The following is a 21461-nucleotide window of genomic DNA, read 5'->3' as shown; positions in this document are numbered from 1 at the left end:
CTCATGGTCTTTCTTTTTGTCTTCTTCTGGATGCCTATGGTTCGAATGTTAGGGTGTTTAATATTGTCCTGGAGGTCTCTGAGATTGTCCTCATTTCTTTTAATTCATTTTTCTTTTTTCCTCTCTGATTCATTTATTTCTACCATTCTATCTTCTACTTCACTAATTCTATCTTCTGCCTCTACTATATTCTACTATTTGTTCCCTCCAGTTTGTTTTTGATCTCATTTATTGCATTATTCTTTACATATTGACTCTTTTTTATTTCCTCTAAGTCCTTGTTAAACCTTTCTTGCATCTTCTCAATCCTTGTCTCCAGGCTATTTATATGTGATTCCATTTTGATTTCAAGATTTTGGATCATTTTCACTATCATCGTTCAGAATTCTTTATCAGGTAGATTCCGTATCTCTTCCTCTTTTGTTTGGTTTGGTTGGCATTTATCCTGTTCCTTTACCTGCTGGGTATTCCTCTGTCTCTTCATCCTGTTTATATTGCTGTGTTTGAGGTGGCCTTTCTGTATTCTGGCAGTTTGAGGAGTTCTTTTTATTGTGGAGTTTCCTCGCTGTGGGTGGGGTTGTACGGGTGGTTTGACAAGGTTTCCTGTTTAGGGAAGCTTGTGTCTGTGTTCTGGTGGGTGGACCTGGATTTCCTCTCTCTGCAGTGCAATGAAGTGTCCAGTAATGAGTTATGAGATGTCATTGGGTTTGGAGTGACTTTGGGCAGCCTGTATATTGAAGCTCAGGTCTGTGTTCCTGTGTTGCTGAAAAATTTGCGTGGTATGTCTTGCTCTGGAACTTGTTGGCCCTTGGGTGGTGCTTGGTGTCAGTGTAGGCATGGAGGCGTTTGATGAGCTCCTGTCAATTAATGTTCCCTGGAGTCAGGAGTTCTCTGGGTTCTCAGGATTTGGACTTAAGCCTCCTGCTTCTGGTTTTCAGTCTTACTTTTACAGTAGCCTCAAAACTTCTCCATCTATACAGCACCATTGATAAAACATCTAGGTTAAAGATGAAAAGTTTCTCCACAGTGAGGGACACCCAGAGAGATTCACAGAGTTACATGGAGAAGAGAAGGAGGAGGGAGATAGGTGGATGAGATGAGGGGGAATCAAAAGAGGAGAGAGCAAGCTAGCCAGTAATCACTTCCTTATGTGGGCTCCACAGTCTGGATCGCTCAGAGATGTTCACGGAGTTATACAGAGAAGAGAAGAGGAAGGAAGGAGACAGAGGTGGCCAGGAGGATAAAGGGGGGAATCAAAAGGAGAGAGACAGATCCAGCCAGTAATCAGTTCTCTAAGTGTTCTCCACTGTCTGGAACACACAAAGAGATTCACAGAGTTGGGTACAGAAGAGAAGGGGGAGGGAGGAGATAGAGGCGATCTGGTGGAGAAAAAGGAGAGTCCAAAGGGGGAGAGAGCAGTCAAGCCAGTAATCTCGCTCCCAGGTAAAAATGGGTACTGAAGATTGGGTTCTTAAAGGCACAAAATTGATAACAAATACCAAAAAGCAAAGATTAAAAATCTAGAGGGATGGTATGGGGAGGGAAGCGGGAGGAGGTTCAGGATGTGGAACATGTGTATACCTGTAGTGGATTCATGTTGATATATGGCAAAACCAATACAATATTGTAAAGTTAAAAAATTGAATAAAATAAATTCAAAAAAAATCTAGAGTAGAGGTTGGATTTTCAAAACCACAATATTAAAGAAAAGAAAAAAAAAGTCACAAAAATTATTTTAAAAATATATATATATGAAGTTTGCTTTAAAAAATAGGGTCTCTCTCTCTCTTTTTTTTTTTTTTTTGCAAAGTAATAGTAGGTTATAAAAATGAAAATTAAAGGAGTACTAGAGGACTTAAATTTTTTTAATTAAAAAAATGATAGTAAAAATATATCTAGGACTTTCTCTGGTGTTTTTGTGGGCAGTGTGGGGTCAGTTCATTTTCAGATAGTTCCTTGGTCTGGCTTATATTTCTCAAGATCTATAGGCCCCTTCCTATGTAGTCGGTACTAACAACAGGGTTTTAATCTATTGCACCTGTCACTTCCAAGGCAGTTCCCTCTGTTTTAGCTTCTTCTGTTTGCCGGTCTCTTCAGTGTGATTTCCGCCCTAACACAAGGCGGCCGCTGGTGGACACTTTTTTTAGGCTCACTTGTTCAGTCGCGCTGTGGGGAGGGAGGGACCCTGCAAACAAATAACACTGGCGTGTGCTCGCAGTGTCTCAGCCACACTGGGCCTGCCCCCACTTCTGGCGCATGTGCCCTCCCTGCCCACACTGCTCAGGCTCTAGGTTGCTCCGCGGGGAACTTTCTGAGGCCGACCCTGGGCTGCATGCACCTCCCAGGTCTAGGCCGCTCAGGTTCAGGCACTCGGGTAGTCCTCAGAGGCACAGACTTGGTTGGGCCCATGTTTTGTGCCCTTCCCAAGTCCGAGCAGCTCAGGTGATGAGGTGTTTGGCGAGCGCGGTAGCAACTTATCACCTCCCCCATCCCTGCCGCTCGGTTTTCTGGGTGTACAACCGACGTGCCTTCTCAGGCGGATGTTGATGTCCAGAACCCCAAGAAGTCTTAGTTAGCAAAGAAGCCTGCTTGCAGTTTGGTAGATAATGCCTCTCTGGGGCTGAGATTGCCCACTTCCGGCTCTGGCTGCCTGTCACCGGAGGGGGATGGTCTGCAGCAGGCTATCTGTTTAGTACTTTATTCTGTGAGCGGGCCTGGCGGTGTCTTAGGTTAGGGCTTTTCGCGTGGTAGCTATCCCACAGTCTGGTTTGCTAGCCCAAGCTAGTTCCCTCAAATTGCCCTCGGGGCATTCAGGCCTGGTCCTTACTCTAAGCAATGCAGCCTGCGCCTCCCTGCCCAGCCCCCACTTGCTAGTGGCGGGTGCAGGCGTCTGCGCTGCTTCTCCACTGAGGGACTTACCGTTGGGCATGTAATCTGTGGGTTTTCATTATTTATTTATTTTTCCTCCCAGTTATGTTGCCCTCTGTGGTTCCAAGGCTCTCCACAGACTCGGCAGTGAGAGTGTTTCCTGGTGTTTGCAAACTTCTCTCTTTTTAAGACTCCCTTCCTGGGACGGAGCTCCGTCCCTACCTCTTTTGTCTCTCTTTTTGTCTTTTATATTTTTTCCTACCTCCTTTCGAAGACAATGGGCTGCTTTTCTGGGTGCCTGATGTCCTCTGCCGGCATTCAGAAGTTGTTTTGTGGAATGTACTCAGCATTTAAATGTTTTTTTTGATGAATTTTTTGGGGAGAAAGTGGTCTCCCCATCTTATTCCTCCACCATCTTAGGACCACCTCTAAAGTGGCTTTTAAAATTGTTCATTTCTTCCACCAATATTTAATCAGGATCTTCTCTGTTCGATACATCATATTGACTAAACCCTTTCAAAGAGCCCGGTTGTCTGGTAAGATAAATTATTAAGATATTTTAACTTAGGGATCAACAGAGTAAGCAGATCCACCATCTGTTTTTGTAACTAAAGTTTTTTAGAACACAATCATGCCCATTTATTTACATTTTGTCCATGATTGCTTCATAATACAATGGGCAGAGTTGAGTGGTTGCAACAGTGACCATTTTAGGCTCACAAGCCCAAAATATCTCTACTATCTGGCCCTTTAAGAAAAAGCTTGCCAACCCTTGTTTTAATTCCAAAAGATCAAAATGAACTCTCTCTCTATATATATATATAGTATATATACATATATATGAAAGTGAAAGTTGCTCAGTCCTGTCTGACTCTTTGCAACCCCATGGACTATACAGCCCATGGAATTCTCTAGGCCAGAATACAGGAGTGGGTAGCCTTTCCCTTCTCCAGGGGATCTTTCCAACCCAGGGATCAAACCCAGGTCTCCCACATTGCAGGCAGATTCTTTACCAGCTGAGCCACAAGGGAAACCCATGTGAGTTTTAGTCTACAAAGTGGGTTGAAATAACCTAATTTACAGCAAAAACTAACACAGTGTCATAAAACAATCATATCCTAATTAAAAAACCAAAAATATAACTATTAGAAAAATCTTATAATTAACATATTAAAGTAATTCACAAAGATACTTCTGTGTCCTCAAGAGGTACTGGAGGCAGCCTAAAGCAAGTGGGTTGCTGCTTGCTGCTAATAACAAAAAAAGTAGACAAAATAAAGATAACTTTTGAAAAACCTGAAAGATAATAAATTTAGGCAGAAACCATAGGAGAATTTCCTGAGCAGCTGGTAATAATTATGAGTCTGTGACTTCTTAGCTGACAGTGTTCTCACCCCTTCAAATCTGGGAGTGACAGACTGCAGTCTTACTGGCTCAAGGTGGTAGCAAACTAAGTTCAGGTTTATTGGAAGAGAACCTGGAAACTTGGGAGGGAATCCTGAAACAAAGGTCCCACAGAAGGGGTGAAATTAAAAATCCCTGGCTGACCTCTGAACTACCTGCCCAGGCCCTGCTGAAAGAGCTGTTCAGGAGCCCTTGAGAAACAACAATACTGGGTCAGAGATGTGTTTGCTGTCCTCTGACAGCATATATGCCCCAATACATGTGCACCTCAGGTAGCAAGAGCTAAGCCTTGTGGGTTTAAGACAGCAGAGAACAGAGACTGGGCTGGCAGAGCAGCTTGACATTTAGAAAGGAAAACAGATCATCAGGGGAACAGCAAAGAAGGTGAACCCCATCATCTGAGAAAAAACACTGGCCAAATCTTTAAGTGAAGACTTAAGAAGAAATATAAGCCACTACATGCTACAGAGTTTGAATCCAAGCAAATTTACTACTTTAAAAATCAAAACCCTAATAATTTTCTGAAGACCATAACAGAATCCAGAATACCAGTGAATTTACTTTTTTTCACAACAATGATAGTTATAATTGGTTAAAATCTGACAGAATTAGAAGATATAGATAAAATTATAATTATAGTTGGAAATTTTAATACCTCTCTTGGTATTTGGTATAAAGCAGACAGAATATGGGCTTCCCTGGTGGCTCAGACAGTAAAGAATCCACCTGCAATGTGGGAGACCTGGGTTCTATTCCTGGGTTCAGAAGATCCCCTGGAGGAAGGCATGGCAACTTACTCCAGTATCCTTGCCTGGAGAATCCTCATGGACAGAGGAATCTAGCAGGCAACAGTCCATGGGGTCACAAAGAGTTGGACACAACTGAGTGACTAAGCACAGACAGAATATATATTTGAATGATACTCTCAACTAACTTGTCTTAATTGGTATTTATAAAACATTTTATCACCAAACAGATAAACAGACATTTTTTTCCCAAGTATACAAAGAATATCCAGCAAGACAGGCCATAAAACAACCCTCAATACATTTAAATGGATTGAAATGTTACAGTGACATTCTCTGACCACAGTGGAATTACATTAAAATCAATAACAGAAGAACCTCAAAATCCCTGGAAGATTTCTAAATATTAGCATGAATCTCAAGGGCATTATGCTGAATGAAGACAACCAGTCTAATACCTTTTTAAAATATTTATTTATTTTTGACCACGTCAGGTTTTATTTGCAGCATGGGATCTTCACTGCATTGTGGGCTTCTCTCTAGTTGTGGCACCCAAGCTCCAGAGCATGAGCTGTACAGTTGCAGCACATGGGCTCTCTAATTGTGGCATGCAGGCTTAGTTACCTCACAGCATGTGGGATATTAGTTCCCTGACCAAGGATCAAGCCCTGCTGCTGCTAAGTCGCTTCAGTCGTGTCCGACTCTGTGTGACCCCATAGACGCCAGCCCACCAGGCTCCGCCGTCGCTGGGATTCTCTAGGCAAGATCACATCCCCTGTATTGGAAGGTGGACTCTTAACCACTGGACCACCAGGGAAGTCTCTCTAAGAACTTATTAATACATACTACATGAGTCCATTTATTTGACATTCTTGAAAAGATAAAACTACAAGGACACAATGTATCAGTGGTTATCAGTGTTCAGGGTGGTTGGTAGACATGACTACAAAGGGATAGGAGAAGGATGTTTTTGTGTATGGGGGAGTGTTTTGTGTATGGCAGGAATGCAACTGTTCTGTATTCTGGCTGTGGTGTTCCTTATACAAAATCCACACATATGTTAAAACTTACACAAGTGTACACCAAAAACAAAGTCAATTTTTACTTTATGTTAACATAGTGGTTAAATAAACAGGGTGAAATATATAGTCTTGACGAACTCCTTTTCCTATTTGTAACCAGTCTGTTTTTCCATGTCCAGTTCTAACTGTTGCTTCCTGACCTGCATACAAATTTCTCAAGAGGCAGATCAGGTGGTCTGGTATTCCCATCGCTTTCAGAATTTTCCACAGTTTATTGTGATCCACACAGTCAAAGGCTTTGGCATAGTCAATAAAGCAGAAAGAGATGTTTTTCTGGAACTCTCTTGCTTTTTCCATGATCCAGCAGATGTTGGCAATTTGATCTCTGGTTCCTCTGCCTTCTCTAAAACCAGCTTGAACATCAGGAAGTTCATGGTTCACATATTGCTGAAGCCTGGCTTGGAAAATTTTGAGCATGACTTTACTAGCGTGTGAGATGAGTGCAATTGTGCAATAGTTTGAGCATTCTTTGGCATTGATTTCTTTGGGATTGGAATGAAAACTGACCTTTTCCAGTCCTGTGGCCACTGCTGAGTTTTCCAAATTTGCTGGCATATTGAGTGCAACACTTTCACAGCATCGTCTTTCAGGATTTGGAATAGCTCAACTGGAATTCCATCACCTCCACTAGCTTTGTTCATAGTGATGCTTTCTAAGGCCCACTTGACTTCACATTCCAGGATGTCTGGCTCTAGGTCAGTGATCACACCATCGTGATTATCTGGGTCGTGAAGATCTTTTTTGTACAGTTCTTCTGTGTATTCTTGCCATCTCTTCTTAATATCTTTTGCTTCTGTTAGGTTCATACTATTTCTGTCCTTTATCAAGCTCATCTTTGCATGAAATGTTCCTTTGGTATCTCTGATTTTCTTGAAGAGATCCCTAGTCTTTCCCATTCCGTTGTTTTCCTCTATTTCTTTGCATTGATCACTGAAGAAGGCTTTCTTATCTCTTCTTGCTATTCTTTGGAACTCTGCGTTCAGATGTTTATATCTTTCCTTTTCTCCTTTGCTTTTCACTTCTCTTCTTTTCACAGCTATTTGTAAGGCTCCCCAGACAGCCATTTTGCTTTTTTGCATTTCTTTTATATGGGAATGGTCTTGATCCCTGTCTCCTGTACAATGTCATGAACCTCATTCCATAGTTCATCAGGCACTGTATCTATCAGATCTAGGCCCTTAAATCTATTTCTCACTTCCACTGTATAATCATAAGGGATTTGATTTAGGTCATACCTGAATGGTCTAGTGGTTTTCCCTACTTTCTTCAATTTCAGTCTGAATTTGTCAATAAGGAGTTGATGGTCTGAGCCACAGTCAGCTCCTGGTCTTGTTTTTGCTGACTGTATAGAGCTTCTCCATCTTTGGCTGCAAAGAATATAATCAAGTTGATTTTGGTGTTAGAAACACAAGTTGGAATCAAGATTGCCAGGAGAAATATCAATAACCTCAGATATGCAGATGACACCACTCTTATGGCAGAAAGTGAAGAGGAACTAAAAAGCCTCTTGATGAAAGTGAAAGTGGAGAGTGAAAAAGTTGGCTTCAAGCTCAACATTCAGAAAACGAAGATCATGGCATCCGGTCCCATCACTTTATGGGAAAGAGATGGGGAAACAGTGGAAACTATGTCAGACTTTATTTTTCTGGGCTCCAAAATCACTACAGATCGTGACAGAAGCCATGAAATTAAAAGACGCTTACTCCTTGGAAGGAAAGTTATGACCCACCTAGATAGCATATTCAAAAGCAGAGACATTAATTTGCCAACAAAGGTTCATCTAGTCAAGGCCATGGTTTTTCCTGTGGTCATGTATGGATGTGAGAGTTGGACTGTGAAGAAGGCTGAGTGCCGAAGAATTGATGCTTTTGAACTGTGGTGTTGGAGAAGACTCTTGAGAGTCCCTTGGACTGCAAGGAGAGCCAACCAGTCCGTTCTGAAGGAGATCAGCCCTGGGAATTCTTTGGAAGGAATGGTGCTACAGCTGAAACTCCAGTACTTTGGCCACCTCATGTGAAGAGTTGACTCATTGGAAAAGACTCTGATGCTGGGAGGGATTGGGGGCAGGAGGAGAAGGGGACGACAGAGGATGAGATGGCTGGATGGCATCACCGACTCGATGGACGTGAGTCTGAGTGAACTCTGGGAGTTGGTGATGGACAGGGATGCCTGGCATGCTGGGATTCATGGGGTCACAAAGAGTCGGACATGACTGAGCGACTGATCTGATCTGATCTGAACACAGTGGTGGGACTGGGGCCCTTGTGATGTCAGGTCTTGACTTTTCGCCATTTCTTTTCCATCTCTTGAACAGTTTTTGCTACCTTCTTTAAGTTGCATATACTAGTCCTTGGCAACTTTGGTCTCATATCAATATAATGTCAAATCTAGCCTAAGAGAGATAAAGAGCAGGTGGATTCTTTACCACTGTGCCATCTGGGAAGCCCCAATCATTAAGAGTCGGACACGACTGAGCGACTTCACTTTCACTTTTCACTTTCATGTGTTGGAGAAGGAAATGGCAACCTACTCCAGTGTTCTTGCCTGGAGAATCCCAGGGACGGCAGAGCCTGGTGGGCTACCATCTATGGAGTCACACAGAGTTGGACACGACTGAAGCGACTTAGCAGCAGCAGCAGCAGCTCAAAGGAAATTGTACAATGAATTGTTTTCTCTAATAAAGATGATTGTCAAAAGAGAGATTAAATTGGTGGGGGGTGAGAAACTCTGGGCTGGAAGAAGCACAAGCTGGTATCAAGATTGCCAGGAGAAATATCAATAACCTCAGATATGCAGATGACACCACCCTTATGGCAGAAAGTGAAGAGGAACTCAAAAGCCTCTTGATGAAAGTGAAAGTGCAGAGTGAAAAAGTTGGCTTAAAGCTCAACATTCAGAAAACGAAGATCATGGCATCTGGTCCCATCACTTCATGGGAAATAGATGGGGAAACAGTGGAAACAGTGTCAGACTTTATTTTGGGGGGCTCCGAAATCACGGCAGATGGTGATTGCAGCCATGAAATTAAAAGACGCTTAGTCCTTGGGAGGAAAGTTATGACCCACCTAGATAGCATATTCAGAAGCAGAGACATTACTTTGCCAACAAAGGTCCGTCTAGTCAAGGCTATGGTTTTTCCAGTAGTCATGTATGGATGTGAGAGTTGGACTGTGAAGAAGGCTGAATGCCAAAGAATTGATGCTTTTGAGCTGTGGTGTTGGAGAAGACTCTTGAGAGTCCCTTGGACTGCAAGGAGATCCAACCAGTCCATTCTAAAAGGAGATCAGTCCTGGGTGTTCTTCGGAAGGAAGGATGCTAAAGCTGAAACTCCAGTACTTTGGCCACCTCATGTGGAGAGTTGACTCATTGGAAAAAACTCTGATGCTGGGAGGGACTGGAGGCAGGAGGAGAAGGGGACGACAGAGGATGAGATGGCTGGATGGCATCACCGACTCGATGGACGTGAGTCTGAGTGAACTCTGGGAGTTGGTGATGGACAGGGATGCCTGGCATGCTGGGATTCATGGGGTCACAAAGAGTCGGACATGACTGAGCGACTGATCTGATCTGATCTGAACACAGTGGTGGGACTGGGGCCCTTGTGATGTCAGGTCTTGACTTTTCGCCATTTCTTTTCCATCTCTTGAACAGTTTTTGCTACCTTCTTTAAGTTGCATATACTAGTCCTTGGCAACTTTGGTCTCATATCAATATAATGTCAAATCTAGCCTAAGAGAGATAAAGAGCAGGTGGATTCTTTACCACTGTGCCATCTGGGAAGCCCCAATCATTAAGAGTCGGACACGACTGAGCGACTTCACTTTCACTTTTCACTTTCATGTGTTGGAGAAGGAAATGGCAACCTACTCCAGTGTTCTTGCCTGGAGAATCCCAGGGACGGCAGAGCCTGGTGGGCTACCATCTATGGAGTCACACAGAGTTGGACACGACTGAAGCGACTTAGCAGCAGCAGCAGCAGCTCAAAGGAAATTGTACAATGAATTGTTTTCTCTAATAAAGATGATTGTCAAAAGAGAGATTAAATTGGTGGGGGGTGAGAAACTCTGGGCTGGAAGAAGCACAAGCTGGTATCAAGATTGCCAGGAGAAATATCAATAACCTCAGATATGCAGATGACACCACCCTTATGGCAGAAAGTGAAGAGGAACTCAAAAGCCTCTTGATGAAAGTGAAAGTGCAGAGTGAAAAAGTTGGCTTAAAGCTCAACATTCAGAAAACGAAGATCATGGCATCTGGTCCCATCACTTCATGGGAAATAGATGGGGAAACAGTGGAAACAGTGTCAGACTTTATTTTGGGGGGCTCCGAAATCACGGCAGATGGTGATTGCAGCCATGAAATTAAAAGACGCTTAGTCCTTGGGAGGAAAGTTATGACCCACCTAGATAGCATATTCAGAAGCAGAGACATTACTTTGCCAACAAAGGTCCGTCTAGTCAAGGCTATGGTTTTTCCAGTAGTCATGTATGGATGTGAGAGTTGGACTGTGAAGAAGGCTGAATGCCAAAGAATTGATGCTTTTGAGCTGTGGTGTTGGAGAAGACTCTTGAGAGTCCCTTGGACTGCAAGGAGATCCAACCAGTCCATTCTAAAAGGAGATCAGTCCTGGGTGTTCTTCGGAAGGAAGGATGCTAAAGCTGAAACTCCAGTACTTTGGCCACCTCATGTGGAGAGTTGACTCATTGGAAAAAACTCTGATGCTGGGAGGGACTGGAGGCAGGAGGAGAAGGGGACGACAGAGGATGAGATGGCTGGATGGCATCACCGACTCGATGGACGTGAGTTTGAGTGAACTCCGGGAGTTGGTGATGGACAGGGAGGCCTGGTGTGCTGCAATTCATGAGGTTGCAAAGAGTCGAACACAACCTAGCGACTGAACTGAACTGAACTGGGAAGTTGAATGGTGATCATTTTGAAGGATAATGATTTACACAAGAAATTCTCTTGGCAGGAATATGGTTTGGAGAATCCCAGGAATCTGAAAAAAAGATTTCCCTGTCACCAAAATTTGAGATTCACAATGGTTTTAGGTGTATCCCTCATGATTTTTCTGTATCCAACTAGACAGCTCCACAGGAACCATAGGCATCTTATCAAATTTAACTCATTCACTAGTGAACTCATGATCTTCCATTCCAAAACCTGCTTCTCATTCTGTATGCAATCCATGTTTTAGTAAGTGGGTTCATTTCCTACAGAAGCACACTGTTGGTATACCTTCTATCTCTTATTCTCATCCATCCATCAGTCACAGGGTTTAGTTGATTGTAATGATGTCTTTCAAATCAGTTCCTTCTTTTTCTTCCCACTGTAACAGAGATGACTTTTTTGACCTATTGCAGTTCTTCCTAAACAGCCTCTGGAGTCACCTACCACCTTCCATGCTGCAAACAAAAGCATTTTCTTAAAGTGCAGTGGAATTGCCCCCCACCCCCTGCACTGCTTAACTGTGCTTCAGTGAGGAAAAAGACCCAAATGTTGAATTACAGGATTGGTGATTTGATGTTTTTGCTCTTTATACATTTTGACATTTTACAATATTCAATACTGACTGTATGAAAAAGATTTAGCCCTTTTCATCACCTACTTAGCATGGTATACGAGCCCTACAAGACCCCACGCGGCCTTCCTGGCTTTGCCTACTCCCCCTGACCCCCATGAACACTCTGTAGCCCACTGGCTTACAAAATGAGCTTAACGAAGTCTCTTTTAGAAGTGCCTTGGAGGTCACAGCAGGAGATTGAGGGCTCTCCTTCACTCAGAAATGAAGTGAACCCATACCCCTGCCATTTATTTTTGAATATATTGGGGTTCTTCATAATATTTCCTTTAAAGAATACATTTTTGCCTCTAAATAAAAGTTTAACAGTCGTTATCTCATCTAGCCTTAAGAAAGTGTTGTCTGATCTTGCCCAGAGTTCTTTCTGTCCTTCATAACTTTCACTTGCTGTTTCTTGTACCACTGATTCTCTTTCCACCTTTAGGAAAACTCTTTCACTTCAAAACTTATCTTTTAGAGTGGGAGGTCAAAGTGGGAAGAGTGTTAAATCTTCTGTGAAAATCCTCCCTTATGATGTGAAACTGAGCCAGTCACTCCTTTCTCTCTGTTCCTCACCCTCTATCCAGTCACCACATTCACTTACTTCTGTGTTCCATGAATATGTATTCCATGTGTCAAGAATTAGATTCCACATGCCTTGGAGCAACTAAACCTGTCCACTACAACAACTGAGCCCTCGCTCTAGAGACTGCAAGCCGCAATGACTGAGTTTGTCTGCTGCAGCTACTGAAACCTGCATGCCTAGAGCTCATGCTCTGCAACAAGAGAAGCCACTGCAGTGGAAGCCTCAGCACCGCAACTACAGAGTAGCCTGTGCTCACTGCAATTTAAGAAATTCTGCTCACAGCAAGGAAGACCCAGTGCAGCCAAAAATAAAATAAATGAATAAAAATTAAAAAAAAGGAATTATGCTGAATCCTGGGGTGCAAGGTGATCAGCATACTCACTAGACCTGAGTTAGATCTTCCTGCTTCATGTTTCCATGAAACCCTGTTTTCATCTTTTATAGCACTGATCACACTTTGCTTATTTGCCATCGTCTGCTGGACTATAAGCAGCATGAGGGAAGTGAATCATCTGTCTTCTCATCTCTCCATGCCCAGCTTCTACCACAGTACCTAGAACATAGTAGGTGCTCAGACATTATTTATTGAACACTTGCACTTAAATGGGACACAGTTTGGTGGGGGCAGACATGATAAAGCAGTATATTATTTATTTATTGCACAGAGACGACTGGTCAATGGCATCCCACTCCAGTACTCTTGCCTGGAAAATCCCATGGATGGAGGAGCCTGGAAGGCCGCAGTCCATGGGGTCGTTGAGGGTCGGGAACGACTGAGTGACTTCACTTTCACTTTTCACTTTCACGCATCGGAGAAGGAAATGGCAACCCACTCCAGTGTTCTTGCCTGGAGAATCCCAGGGATGGGGGAGCAGGGTGGGTTGCCGTCTATGGGGTCGCACAGAGTTGGACGCGACTGAAGTGACTTAGCAGCAGCAGCAGTGGTCATTTCTACCCTAAGCAGTTCTCATATGATACTGTTTGCTTCTTTGGGCCATTTTTCTTGATGTCCCTGGCATTTTTTGATTGAATGTGGGAGAACAAATGAACAATTGCAAAGGTTTTGGATAATGTTATCTTTCTACAGAAAACATTGACCTTCTTTTTTGGCAGGCAGCTAAAGTAGGGCAGATTAGTTCATTACAGTGAGGGCTGAGCTCATGTGAATCGGGCTATGAGTTGCTCTGCTGCAGGAATGGGGACCCCTTCCGGGGTCCGAGAGTGGGCTCCTAACACTCAGAAATGAATTGTCTGAGGAGAAAAACATGCTGACAAATCAAGAGACTTTATTAGGAAGGGGCACCTGGGCAGAGAACAGGGTAAAGGAATCCAGGAGAACTGCTGTGCCTTGTGGCTTGCAATCTCAAGTTTTATGGTGATGGGATTAGCTTTCGGGTTGTCTCTGGCCAATCACTGTGACTCAGGGTCCTTCCTGAATGCATGCGTTGCTCAGCCAAGATGGATTCCAGCGAGGTGGATTCTGGGAGGTTGGCAGGATATGTGGCATCTCCTTCTCACATTTCCTGAATTCTTCTGGTTGGTGATGACTTGTTAGTTCTGTGTTCCTTACCAGGACCTCCTATCCTAAACTAACTCATGCAAATGGTTACTATGTGCCTGGCCAGGATGGGCAGTTTCAGTCAGTGTTTCCCCTAATAGCTCCACCTCTAGATTGCACTCTTTCTAGGGAGATGTCTTTCATGAGTATCAGTTGAGAGGGATGAGATGTTTCCTAGACTCCCTCCTTCTAAGTAGATGTTCAACTCCAGTTTCTGGGTATTGAAAACACTGTTTTGCATTTTAGAAATTTTCTCCTTAGTTGTATAGCCTCTAATCCATGTATCTGAAGAATCAGCAAATATCTGAAACTGAAAACAAGTGTCAAGAGCTAAGTGCATTTCTGTATCTCCCTTACTGCTGAGATCTTGGCTCCTCACATTCTGGCTGCTCAAACTCCAGTTGTTCTCTCTACCCCCATGAAATTGCTGAAATCTGCTGGTTTCTCTGCCTTTTGACCTCTACTTTTTGCTTTTTGACCTCTACTCCAGTTCTTCCTGTTGTAGATCCCTGGGTTGGTGCTCTCAAGTATTTCTTTTATCATGAAATTAATTTCACTTGAATAATAATCAAACATTACTAATTATACCTGTTTTCAAGAGTGGGTTAATTAAAATGAGAATTTATAGTCAAAACACCATTCTAAAAATGAATAACATAGAGTATTCAGCAGCACAAATTAAGAATAAACACAGACGGCTATGTTTCCAAACAGTAAAAATGACTGCACATCAGTTTGAGTCAAAAAAACAGTCAAATAAAAGGAGAGTGAAAACTCACAGAATTTTATTCTAAAATCCTGAAGTTGACTGTGAAAGTAAAAATTTTAAATGCTTAAAAAATTTATAGATTATATGACTTGCAGTTTCATAAAATTATCAATGAATGTGCTACCTACAATTTAACATTAAATAGATTGCTGGGCAACATATCATAATTGAACAAAGCCCCTGAAAGTTAGATGCCAGTCACAGAAGTAGACACTTACTGATGGCAAACTGAGTAAAGATTTCAGTGTGATATTCTAGAAGCCCAAGACCATAAACCACTCTTCCTATACACAGCTCTACACACAGAGCTTTGTGTGGAATCTCTTGGGTTTCCATTTGGCACATCTTCTATCACCTGATGTGTAAAATCAGTTCTGACATTTGCAAAAGGTTGTACCAATTACTATATTCACAAAAATGGCACAAAAGTGAATTCAACAGGTTATGCGTGTACATACTTCGTTTGCATCTTCAACAAAAACAAAAAGATATTCTAATACTAGAGAAGTGAAAAACACTAGGACCATGGGCTCTCTTGAGTAAACATCAGTGTCACACAAAGTTAGACAGGAATGGGGAAATATTGCCCAAGAAAAAAATTCTACTTTTAAAAATGAAACAAGTTTAAGGGAAATCAAGTTCGGCTATAGAGGCACAAGTCTTTCACATTTCTTTGAAATGTGTGATATCTTCTAATCTGTGTTCTTAAACTTCTGTTTTACAAAATCTGAAAAGAAAAAGACACAAGAAAGTAACACAATAGAGATTATATGAGACCACCATTATTAGAATCATTCTATATAATACTCATTTAAATTTGTCCTCATATTTACCCTCTCTAGTGCTCTTCACTCCATTTCTGAGCTTCCATCTAGTATTAATTTTCTTTCTGCCTGAAGACTATTCCATTCCTCCCAGCCTTCCCAACTTATCCAACAATTTTTTATTATTGCTTTTATATTTTCATGTATATATCTTGTTGATATATACATATATCTCCAAGACTTTATTATTGGTTTTGTTCATATGGTCAGTGTTTACTTAAATTCCCTCACGTATTTGCCTTTTTGTCAGTCTGGGCTTCCAAGTCAGTAATTTTTCTCTTACTTGAAGGACACTCTAATATTCCTTTTTGTATGTCTACTGATAACAAAGTCTCTCAAGTTTTTTATTTTAAAGTTTGCTTTATTTCATCTCCATTTTTGCCAGCAATAGGGTTCGATCCTTTGGTTGGGGTTCCCCTGGAGAAGGAAATGGTAACTCACTCCAGTATTCTTGCCTGGAACATCCCATGGACAGAGGAGCTTGGTGGGCTACAGTCCATGGGGTCGCAAAGAGTCAGACACGACTGAGCAACTGGGCACGCATGCAGAAAGTCTAGATTAGCGGGTGTTTTTAGTTTTTGTTTGTTTGTTAACCTCTCTAGTTGCATTTGGCTTCAGTTCAGTTCAGTCCAGGCGTTCAGTTGTGTCCGACTCTTTGCGACCCCGTGAATCACAGCACGCCAGGCCTCCCTGTCCATCACCAGCTCCCGGAGTTCACTCAGACTCACGTCCATCGAGTCAGTGATGCCATCCAGCCATCTCATCCTCTGTCGTCCCCTTCTCCTCCTGCCCCCAATCCCTCCCAGCATCAGAGTCATTTCCAATGAGTCAACTCTTCACATGAGGTGGCCAAAGTACTGGAGTTAACTTCCAATTATAAAAAGAACTACATTTCTGGCTTTTATAGAGAAATTTTTAGGCATCATGTATGTTTTATTATATCTGTGTAAACATAAACTCATTTTCCAAAGTTGGGAACTGAAGTATATAACTATGGAATCTTCACTCAGGAAAAACCACACTCCTTGCTTATCCTCCCTGATTCAGAATAATTCAAAATGAATATCAATATTTGGAAGTTTAAGAGAAGCAAGGAGTCACAAAATGCAGTCAGGGAAATGGGTTAAATTGTCAAGGGACAGAGAGTATCTAAACCAAAACCCTGGATGTTTGTTGCAATTCTCCAGGCTTTAAGAATGGTTCTTTTCTAGTATACATGTATACATATCTGTATAACTGAGTGGTTTTGCCATACATATGAAATTAACATTACATTGTACATAAACTACACTTCAATAATTTTTAAGTTATTTTTCTTTCCTTCTTACCTTCTTAAACACATGCATTCATTGATTTGTTCTCTCTTTCAACAAGTATTTTCTGAGCTCTGCTTAGTGCTAAGTACTGTAAATCCTGATAAATAAGGCATGGATTCAGCCTTCAAAGAGCTTCCAGGAGAGAAGATGAAAGGTACATAAATACCAGTAACTGACTGAGGCATCCTCAGTTCAGTTCAGTCGCTCAGTCGTGTCCAACTCTTTGCGACCCCATGAATCACAGCACGCCAGGCTTCCCTGTCCATCACCAACTCCCAGAGTTCACCCAGACTCACGTCCATCGAGTCAGTGATGCCATCCAGCCATCTCATCCTCTGTCATCCCCTTCTCCTCCTGCCCCCAACCCCTCCCAGCATCAGAGTCTTTTCCAGTGAGTCAACTCTTCGCATGAGACGGCCAAAGTACTGGAGTTTCAGCTTTAGCATCCTTACTTCCAAAGAAATCCTAGGGCTGATCTCCTTCAGAATGGACTGGTTGGATCTCCTTGGTGTCCAAGGGACTCTCAAGAGTCTTCTCCAACACCACAGTTCAAAAGCATCAATTCTTTGGCGCTCAGCCTTCTTCACAGTCCAACTCTCACATCCATACATGACCACAGGAAAAACCATAGCCTTGACTGGACAGACCTTTGTTGGCAAAGTAATGTCTCTGCTTTTGAATATGCTATCTAGGTTGGTCATAACTTTCCTTCCAAGGAGTAAGCGTCTTTTAATTTCATGGCCTCCGTCACCATCTGTGGTGATTTTGGAGCCCCAAAAAAATAAAGTCTGACACTGTTTCCACTGTTTCCCCATCTCTTTCCCATGAAGTGATGGGACCGGATGCCATGATCTTCGTTTTCTGAATGTTGAGCTTTAAGCCAACTTTTTCACTCTCCACTTTCACTTTCATCAAGAGGCTTTTTAGTTCCTCTTCACATTCTGCCTTAAGGGTGGTGTCATCTGCATATCTGAGGTTATTGATATTTCTCCTGGCAATCTTGATTCCAGCTTGTGCTTCTTCCAGTCTAGCATTTCTCATGATGTACTCTGTATATAAGTTAAATAAGCAGGGTGAAAATATGCAGCCTTGACGTACTCCTTTTCCTATTTGGAACCACTCTGTTGTTCTATGTCCAGTTCTAACTGTTGCTTCCTGACCTGCATACAGATTTCTCAAGAGGCAGGGTCAGGTGGTCTGGTATTCCCATCTCTTGAAGAATTTTCCACAATATATTGTGATCCACACAGTCAAAGGCTTCCGCATAGCAATAAAGCAGAAATAGATGTTTTTCTGGAACTCTCTTGCTTTTTCCATGATCCAGCAGATGTTGGTAATTTGATCTCTGGTTCCTCTGCCTTTTCTAAAACCAGCTTGAACATCAGGAAGTTCACGGTTCATGTATTGCTGAAGCCTGGCTTGGAGAATTTTGAGCCTTACTTTACTAACGTGTGAGATGAGTGCAATTGTGCGGTAGTTTGAGCATTCTTTGGCATTGCCTTTCTTTGGGATGAGAATGAAAACTGACCTTTTCCAGTCCTGTGGCCACTGCTGAGTTTTCCAAATATGCTGAGGCATCCTAAGATGACCTAAATCAAATCCCTTATGGTTATACAGTGGAAGTGAGAAATAGATTTAAGGGACTAGATCTGAAAGATAGAGTGCCTGATGAACTATGGACGGAGGTTCGTGACAAGAATCAAGACCATCCCCAAGAAAAAGAAATGCAAAAAAGCAAAATGCCTGTCTGAGGAGACCTTACAAATAGCTGTGAAAAGAAGAGAAGAGAAAAGCAAAAGAGAAAGGGAAAGATTATGCAGAGTTCCAAAGAATAGCAAGGAGAGATAAGAAAGCCTTCCTCAGTGATCAAAGCAAAGAAATAGAGGAAAACAATAGAATGGGAAAAACTAGAGATATCTTCAAGAAAATTAGAGATACCAAGGGAAGATTTCATGCAAAGATGGGCACATTAAAGGACAGAAATGTTATGGACCTAACAGAAGCAGAAGATATTAAGAAAAGGTGGCAAGAACACACAGAAGAACTGTACAAAAAAGAGCTTCATGACCCCGATAATCACGATGGTGTGATCACTCACCTAGAGCCAGACATCCTGGAATATGAAGTCAAGTGGGCCTTAGGAAGCATCACTATGAAGAAAGCTAGTGGAGGTGATGGAATTCCAGTTGAGCTATTTCAAATCCTAAAAGATGATGCTGTGAAAGTGCTGCACTCAATATGCCAGCAAATTTGGAAAACTCAGCAGTGGCCATAGGACTGGAAAAGGTCAGTTTTCATTCCAATCCCAAAGAAAGGAATGCCAAAGAATGCTCAAACTACCACACAATTGCACTCATCTCACACGCTAGAAAAGTAATGCTCAAAATTCTCCAAACCAGGCTTCAGCAGTACATGAACCGTGAACTTCCAGCTGTTCAAGCTGGTTTTAGAAAAGGCAGAGGAACAAGAAATCAAACTGAGAACATCTGCTGGATCATCGAAAAAGCAAGAGAACTCCAGAAAAACATCTGCTTTATTGACTATGCCAAAGCCTTTGACTGTGTGGATCACAATAAACTGTGGGAAATTCTTCAAGAGATTGGAATACCAGAACACCTGACCTGCCTGGAGAAATCTGTATGCAGGTCAGGAAGCAACAGTTAGAACTGGACATGGAACAACAGACTGGTTCCAAATAGGTAAAGGAGTACATCAAGGCTGTATATTGTCACCCTGCTTATTTAACTCATATCATGAGAAACGTTGGGCTGGATGAAGCACAAGCTGGAATCAAGATTTCCAGGAGAAATATCAATAACCTCAGATATGCAGATGACACCACCCTTAAGGCAGAAAGTGAAGAAGAACTAAAGAGCCTCTTGATGAAAGTGAAAGAGGAGAGTGAAAAAGTTGGCTTAAAGCTCAACATTCAGAAAACGAAGATCATGACATCCAGTCCCATCACTTCATGGGAAATAGATAGGAAAACGGTGTCAGACTTTATTTTTTTGGGCTCCAAAATCATTGCAGATGGTGATTGCAGCCATGAAATTAAAAGATGCTTACTCCTTGGAAGGAAAGTTATGACCAACCTAGACAGCATATTAAAAAGCAGAGACATTACTTTGCTAACAAATGTCCGTCTAGTCAATGGACCTTTGAGTTGTATGGATGTGAGAGTTGGACTACAAAGAAAGCTGAGCGCCGAAGAATTGATGCTTTTGAACTGTGGTGTTGGAGAAGACTCTTGAGAGTCCCTTGGACTGCAAGGAGATCCAGCCAGTCCATTCTAAAGGAGATCAGTCCTGAGTGTTCATTGGAAGGACTGATGTTTAAGCTGAACCTTCAACATCAACTGAAGCTGAAACTCCAATACTTTGTTTTGGCCACCTGATGTGAAGAGCTGACTCACCGGAAAAGACCCTAATGCTGGGGAAGATTGAGGGCAGGAGGGGAAGGGGACGACAGAGGATGAGATGGTTGGATGGCATCGCTGACTCAATGGACATGAGTTTGGGTAAACTCCGGGAGTGGTGATGGACAGGGAGGCCTGGGATGTTGCAGTTCATGGGGTGGCAAAGAGTCGGACACGACTGAGCGACTGAATTGAACTGAAGACATGCATAGGGAAAAATCTTTCCCAGTTCAGAGGAGTGAAAGATTACTTTGGGGATGTCAGGAGGTGGGGGAGGAAAAATAATCTGGAAAACATTTGTTTTCTCCAGGAGGCAACATTTGAGGTATACCTTTAAGCAGAGAAGGAATTTGGTCAGGCGGCAAATTTTCCTGGGAGGTATTGTCCAAGAAATCATAGACAAGTACTACATTCAGACTGAATTACAGGTGCAAAGGAATTGCAAGAAATAAGAGTAAATGCCAAACTACAGATGCCTTGAATGCCAGGCTAAGGAGTTGTGTTTGATACAGGTGTTCAACTAAAGCCTGCCTTGAGCATTTCTTCAGGGAGGTGAGGGGAAAGGACCCATCTATCTGTCTGTCGTCTATCAGGGATCATCTCTGTGCCAGGCCCTTTGTCAGGTGCTTTATACACAATCTCATTAAATGTTCTTATTAGACTACGAGGTAGGAATCGGGACCCTTACGTTGCGAAGGTGCCCCCACCCCTTACTTCCGTGGCTCCACGTTGTCTTTTCAGGACTGTGTTAAGGACATGAGTTGGGGTGTCAGATTGACCTTTAAGGCAGATCCTTATATACCTCAGAAGTGTGAGTAACTGGTAGAAGATCCCTCAACTAGTGAGGGTGGAACAGAGGCAGCCGCCAGAAGCCGTCCCTCTGGCTGGACACCAGGGCAGCTCCGGGAGATCAGCGCACGCCCCGCCCCGTCGCACGGGATTGGCCGCGGGAGCCCGGCCAGGCGAGGGGGCGGGGTCGTAACGGGGGTCCCGGGACTCGCCGGGGACCCGGAGGCTGCAGGCCGAGTCTGGGCTGAGTTGCTCCCGGGCTGCCCGCGCGAGCGCTCCTTTCCAGCATGTTGTGGCGGGGCGGCCAGGCGCTCAGGCGCTTCTCCACCGGCCGGGTGAGTTCGCCCGGGCGAGCGTCCCGGCTCTCACCCGGGGGCTGCTTTCCAGATTCGGGGTGGGCCGGGCGGCGGGGCTAGGGTGGGCAGCTGTTTACTTTGCAAGACAACGTTTGTTTGTTTGTTTTAAACTGGTAGAGTGGAGGTAAAGGTCGTAGGAGGGTCCCGAATGGGCTTGTCGAACGAGCCTTTGTCCTCTAGCGGGAGGG

The 21461-nt window shown here is 43.0% G+C and overlaps 1 protein-coding gene across 1 annotated transcript in view; it reads left to right on the top strand.

Moving 5' to 3' along the window:
* Nucleotides 1-21154: 21154 nt before the first annotated feature.
* The window catches only part of ALDH1L2 (aldehyde dehydrogenase 1 family member L2), a 60790-nt gene continuing 60483 nt past the window's right edge, over nucleotides 21155-21461 (top strand). Inside the window, exon 1 of the mRNA NM_001191391.1 lies at nucleotides 21155-21252. Within this exon, the coding sequence (NP_001178320.1) occupies nucleotides 21205-21252 (48 nt within the window). The 5' untranslated portion in view covers nucleotides 21155-21204. The remainder of the gene's footprint in view (nucleotides 21253-21461) is intronic.

This window comes from Bos taurus, chromosome 5 (assembly GCF_002263795.3).
Source record: "Bos taurus isolate L1 Dominette 01449 registration number 42190680 breed Hereford chromosome 5, ARS-UCD2.0, whole genome shotgun sequence".
NCBI classification, from domain to species: domain Eukaryota; kingdom Metazoa; phylum Chordata; class Mammalia; order Artiodactyla; family Bovidae; genus Bos; species Bos taurus.
The sequence above is the reverse complement of the archived record's forward strand: the minus strand, read 5'-3'. Positions and strand labels throughout refer to the sequence as shown.